We start from the raw sequence: 6,495 nt of genomic DNA on the forward strand, positions 1-6,495 counted from the left end.
GGGTCCAAACATGAATTGTGTAAGTTCTGCCCTTGCTTTGTTTCACCAAAATGCAAGACCACGCAACCTGTAAAAAGTACTTGGATGAACGTTGAAATGTCATAACAGGCAAGGTTCTGGGCCAAGTGCTGGAAAGCCGGTGTATAGCAGAGTTGGAGTAGTTTTTTGTCAGTGCAGACGTGTTGGGCTGAAGGGTGTCTTCTGTGCTGTATGCCCCTCTGATTTTTAACAAAGTGATCTCTCACTGAAACAGAAACACACAGTGCTGCAGCGTTTGTCTTCATAATGAAACAAAAGTTTATTAGCAAAATAGATGAAGATAAAACAGAATATACCAAGTTATATAATATAAAAGAATTTTAAACACATTTGAAGTTCAATTCCATTACAAAACACTTCTTTATTAAATGAAAAGTAAAACAGCATTTGTATCATCACCAAAACCCACTCCTGGCACATTGAATTGAAGGATGTCAGTTGGCTTAACTGCTGGATTGTAATGCAGTGATACCAATATCATGGGTTCAATTCCTGCACCAACTGAAGTTACTATGAGAGACTCCCCTTTTCAGCCTTTCCCCTTGCCTGGGGCATGTTGACCCTCAGGATAAACTCTCAGCACTCATCTCTCGCCAATGAGAGAGTGGCTGTTGAGGTGTACAGAGTTAATGTGTGGTGTAGATAGGGTCAAAATAAATTTACTTTTCAGAAAAAAATCAATCCCTGGGGAATATACATTTAAAGTAAGGGCTAGGAGGTTTATAGTGGACCTAAGAAGAATGTATTTTTCACCCAGGGGTGTTTGGTACCTGGAAATGTCTCAAAGAATGGTAGTGCCAGAGATTATCACAACATTTTCAAAATGTTTAGATGAACGATTGAGCATGCAAAGCTAAGGACTAAGAGCTGGAAAATAGTAGATAAATGCTTGATGACTGGTATAGACACCCTGTTCGCCGTCCCAAAACAACACGCATACAATAGTCACACCGGCGTCCTTGTTTCAGCACCTTGACAGATTTAAGTCACCTGTCATACGCAAACATTCTCTTCTACACATGCTGCCCCACTCTGCCCTCAATATTATGTATCCCATCTATATTCAGGTAATTACAATCCATCATTATAAGTATTCTAAAATGCTTGCACCTCTCGATAATTTACTGGCAAACTTGCTCCTCTATTCCCTGCAGCTGGGGTACAGAAAAATCTTGGTTGATTGTTTTCACTGATTATAAGGTTTTTTAATGCCCACTTTCAATATACGTATAACACAGTCTTCGGGAAATGATTGGACATAAAGGAGCTCTTGCTTTGGATCCTCCTGCCTTCACACAGAATAGAATTGGAAATCGATCATTTACAAATTGTTAACTGAGATGTTAATTTGTGATGGGCCTGTTCATCATTCCTGATGAAGGCCTTATGCCGGAAATGTTGATTCTCCTGCTCCTCGGATGCTGCCTGACCGGCAGTGCTTTTCCAGCGCCACACTCTCAACACTGTTCATCATAGAGTCCATTCTGTTGGCTGCCCCGGGGTGTTGTGAATTATCCTTCAGAGCTTTCTTGCTGCTGGGAACACACAATCACAGCTAAAAACATGAACTTTAAAACTCTAGAACAGAGAATTCAGAAGATTCCTTGATTTCATTTTCAGAAACACAATCAATATCCATGCACTGATAATGCAGAACTGCACATTCTGGGCAGAAACCTATTATCGACTGTCATTAACCACCATCTTTAATTGGCCCACTACATTCTGTGGAGGCAGGGGAATGAGCTGGAGTTGTGTCCACTGCCTTTAGAGGCAGATCTGAGGTTGCAATGGGGAAGACAGATAACCAAGCTGACCATCTAGAATGGCTCCATTCAGACATTGAGCCTGGTTTTAATGATGAATGGCAGATCCTCAAATATTCCTTAACCTAGCCCTTCCATAACCCACCCACATATCCCTAGTGATCCCATCTTCTCCTATATTCCACATGTCTTAACATAATCCTACAAGCCTCCATGCCCCCTCAAATGCTCCATCTTCCTTCCATGTCTTTCTGTAGCACAACCGGATTCTTTCATGCCTTCTCATATTCTGCATGGTTCCTTCACACTTACCTTGTGTTCTCTGTAACCATTTACTCAGAGTCCACATTGGATAGATCTCAATAGCTATGTCTTTCATATGGGTGCCAAAATAATTTAATACATTAAACAATTTATTAATATTCTAATTAAAACACAGCTCCTGAAGAAATGCTCCTTGAAATATGTCATTCAGAAATATTTCAATCCCTCTTATAAAAGTATATTAACTTCTATCATGCCAACTATATCAAAAACAATCATTTAATAACTTCTTAAGACTGTCAATCAAACCGTCAACCATGCGCCTCAGTGAGATAAATGATTTTTCAGGTTTTGGGACTCAGTCAAGTATTCATAATAGTCTCAGCTTCAATAAAGAAAACCTTGGAGCTACAGGTCAATGAATCGTATTTAAGTTGCAAAACACAGATGGCTTTTTAAACTTTGTAAAATATATTCATGGGATGGGTGGATCACTCGCTAAGCCAGCAATGACTGCCCATTCCTCACTGTCCTTGAGAAGGTTGCAGTGAGCTCCTACAATTGCTGGGTTGTAAATTGTAGCCATGATGCAGTTTGGAGGGACTTCTATGATTTTGACTGAATGTTGTCAGCAATGGTAATTCCACAATTTTGATACAGCACCAAACGATCCAAGCTATGATGGTGTGTGGTGTGGAAGGGAACGCATAGATAGTGATGATGCTCTTGTCCCTCTAACTGGCAGAGGTCAGGAGCTTGGAAGGTGCTGTCAGTGGTAATGACAGCAGACCACACCTCAACCAATTAGCTCTGGCACCTGGAGTCTGTGTTCTTTCCCTCAGTTAGAGTGACAGATTTTCATTCAATTATTAAAGAAGTGGAGATTTAATTCACTTTAAATCGTGGCACCTAGAGTTTCCAAAAAAGATTTTTTTTTCAGCACCAAGCATAGTACCAAGTGATTTACTTCTTTTTTTGTTCTGCATTTGGGACTGGGGTTACCCCATGGTTCGTAATTTCACTGACTCATGTGAATTCTATACACTGGGCTTGGATGAGCAAACATTGTCAGGGGATGGATTGAGCTGCCCATCCCGGCAACCCAGTAATGGCAGGCTGACAGCATCATTAACCTCTGTCAGCATGTCTCTGGAAAACTAACTAGAAGCCTGGATGGATGGAAATCTGGAATCATGTCGTGTTTGCTGTTTCCCAAGGTTTTCTGGGCAAAGATCTCGGTCTTGTTTTCCACACGCAGCACCTATTAGAATTATTCTTTTCATGTTGGTGAGTATTCCCTTGCATAATACTTACTCTTTCATTCAGTGGAATACTTTCACTGTGTCGAGTTTGATGCTCAGAGGCAGTTGGAGTTGTGTTGAACATCTCTGACATAATCTCTTCACTTTGGGTGTTTGCGATTTCAAGCGCTTTCCTTTTCAATTTGTCCCTCATCAGATTTCCCTCCTCCTTTTCACGCATGTAATCATACTCCAACTGATAGACATTTATCTGGTCACTACGTTTGCAACGAAGATAGTGGACAAGTGAAAGTATAACCAAAAATACGACCAATATTATGCCACCGATGACCTGTTATGGTGAGAATAGAGAAATAAGGAATTAAATTAAACAATAATCCTTTGAATCATACAATGCAAGCAGCACACAGAGAACAATCAGACAGCCCATCATGCCTGTTCACCTCTTTAAACGAGCTATCTCAATAGTCCGAACCAGAACACCATATGAAATAGGAAGAAGAGTGGGTCATTCAGCTCCTCAGGTCAGCTTCATCATTCAATAGGATTTTAGCTAATTCCACGCTCCACACATTCTTTTCCCCATAACTCTTGACTCCCCTACTGATCAACAATCAATCTATATCAACATGAAACATACACAAGGACACAGCTCTCTGTGGCGATGAGTTCCAAAGGCTCACAACCCTCTGAGTGAAAATTCCTCTCCATCTCAGTCTTAAGCCGACACAATTCTGAGACTACGCTCAGTGTCGTTTACTCACAACTTTATCCTGATTCATGCATTCTAGTGGTTATCCAAATTTTCAACTGGAAATTGTATTATTTTACATTTGCTTCCATCATCTTTTTAGGTGATATATTCCATGTCTGAAAAACCATGCATAATTTATTCAACCTTTTGGTTCTTTTGCCAATTATCTTAACTCTGATTGCTCTTCCTTTCACCTGTGGCATCATTTTCTCCTTATCAGCTCTATCAAACATGCTATGATTTTGAATACCACGATCTTTCACCTTCTCTGTTCTAAAATGTGCCGTTCTCTGATTCTCAATCCTCTCCTACAATTGAACTTCCTCATCCAGGGTTCATTGGGAGAGTATTCTGAGCTGCTGCATCACTGCCTGGTTCAGGAATTGCACCGTCTCGGATCATAAGACCCTACAACGGATAGTGAGGACGGCTGAGAAGATCATTGGGGTCTTTCCTCCCTTCATTACGGACATTTACTCCACACGCAGCATCCGAAAGGCTAACAGCATTGTGTAAGACCTGCCCCTCACTCAAGCTCTTCCTCCTCCTGCTGTTTGGCAGAAGATACCAGAGCATTCGGTCTGTCACAGCCAGATTGTGCAACAGTTTCTTCCCCAAGCCAACAGGTTCCTTAACACTGTATGCTGGGGCTCTTACCCATCTAGAATTCTTGGCACAACTTCAAATTGCTGCTAGAAAAATGCTTATTTTTCATCATTCTTCTATTACACCGTAACTTGCGTGTTTTATGCATCTTATGCACTTTATGCCATGCACGATTCTGTAGTTTGTGCTGTCCATATTAGCACCCTTGGTCCTGGAGGGACGCTGCCTCGTTTTTACTGTATCAGCTGTATATGGGAGAAATGACAAATAAAAGCTACTCAACTCTGTACGCTATTGTTGTCCCACTCTGATGAATTTCCTTTGCACCCTCACCAAGACTTGGACAACCTTTTTTGAAATATAGCATCAACTGTTCAATTCCAGAATTTACCATTCTGTTTTAGGTGATGCATTCTATGTCAGAAAGGCCATGCATAATTTATTCTACTTTATGGTTCTTTTGCCAATGACTGTTTCTCCAGTCCCAATCCTTCAGGTCCTCTAGTCCCATATCTCTCCTGAATTCTCTGTTCCTCCAATTCTTGCATGTTGCACATTCTGCTCTGTCATTTCATTCAGCCATCTCCTCATACCTAAACTCACACCTCAAGCCATAGAATCCTATATGGTTATTGCATTTTCTCACAGACAAGTGTTCTTTAGAGTTCTTCGTGAACAGCTATTTTATCATCCTCCCTCTAATTCCCACTGAAGTCTCGTGGTCAGTTATGAAATGTCTTCTGATTAATTGATGCATCTGACCTGCTGCTTTAATGAAAGTAATTTTACACTTTCTTCTGGCCTAGATTTGAGTCCCGTGGAACCTACAAGACTGAGTGGTGATTTGATTATTGTTTTCATGACAATGTAGGTAACTGCACGTCTGCTGACTGGGGCATCTAGGACTAAGATAATTTATAGCTGGATTTCTCAGGAGTAAAATTAAAATACTTTTACAGGAAGGGTAATAAAAGTTTGGAATTCTGTATGGATAAGGGAAATGTTAAATTAAACATTACGATTGATCGATACATAAAGCATTCTGAGATATGAGGCAGAGGCAGGTATTTGGAGTTTGCTGTTTTGCAATTGAATAGTAGAACAAGCTTGAATTACACATGGCAGGAAACATTTTAAGAAATTACTTACTTGTGATTTAATGCAGAAATCTTGTAGAGTTGCACAGGGTTTCTCACTGCATTTAGATCTGCACACAGTTCCATTTTTCCCAATTAGATTTGAGCAGGCATAGTAATCGCCATCCAGGAAGAGTAGAACAATCCATATTGTTGCTGGAGTTGATGCTTTTAACACCAAAGTGACAGATGAGCAGCACAGCTTGTGCTCACAATATCGTTTCAATAAGTTTCTTTGAAGCAGGAAACAAATGAGAAACAACACAATTACAGGGGTGATGAATGTCACAAAGATGTATTTGTCATTTGATTTTTGATCATAGGGACAGTCTATCTCCTTTTCCATTAGGGTTTCAAATCCATGAAGGAATAGAGAGAGCACTGTGTTACCAAAGATCTGAAGTAGACCTGAGTCACTGTCCATTAAGTGTTTGAATTTGTTTATGATGGTCGACCTCCAGGCCATGTTGTCAACAATACGAACAACACCCAACTGACAGAAAGACTAAATGGTAATAAAAGTGTATTGCCAGAGGTTTGGATCTTGTCACACACTTGGTAAACGCCCTCTGAGAGAGTTCTTGAAAAGCTGATTTACATAAAATGTGGTGAATCGTTTTCATCTGTTTATTCTATTAACCCCGAGAGTATCAGAAAGACTGTGGAAT

The 6,495-nt window shown here is 40.3% G+C and overlaps 1 protein-coding gene across 1 annotated transcript; it reads right to left on the reverse strand.

Moving 5' to 3' along the window:
- Positions 1 to 369: 369 nt before the first annotated feature.
- On the reverse strand, positions 370 to 6,293 carry LOC132832555 (uncharacterized). The gene is made up of 3 exons (XM_060850646.1): positions 5,841 to 6,293; positions 3,384 to 3,662; positions 370 to 1,574 (listed from the first exon to the last, which is right to left on the reverse strand). Exons 1-3 carry the CDS (start codon positions 6,291 to 6,293, stop codon positions 1,551 to 1,553), a joined length of 756 nt encoding a protein of 251 aa, XP_060706629.1. The 3' UTR covers positions 370 to 1,550.
- Between the last annotated feature and the right edge of the window lie 202 nt (positions 6,294 to 6,495).

Source organism: Hemiscyllium ocellatum, chromosome 35 (genome assembly GCF_020745735.1).
Source record: "Hemiscyllium ocellatum isolate sHemOce1 chromosome 35, sHemOce1.pat.X.cur, whole genome shotgun sequence".
NCBI lineage: Eukaryota > Metazoa > Chordata > Chondrichthyes > Orectolobiformes > Hemiscylliidae > Hemiscyllium > Hemiscyllium ocellatum.

Coding starts and splice junctions, on each gene's coding strand:
- LOC132832555 (XM_060850646.1), bottom strand. CDS start 6,293: ATGGCCTGGAGGTCGACCATCATAAACAAATTCAAACACTTAATGGAC. Junction 3,663..5,840: donor ATTTCTGCATTAAATCACAA/GTAAGTAATTTC, acceptor TCACCATAACAG/GTCATCGGTGGCATAATATT. Junction 1,575..3,383: donor GTATTCCACTGAATGAAAGA/GTAAGTATTATG, acceptor GTGTGTTCCCAG/CAGCAAGAAAGCTCTGAAGG.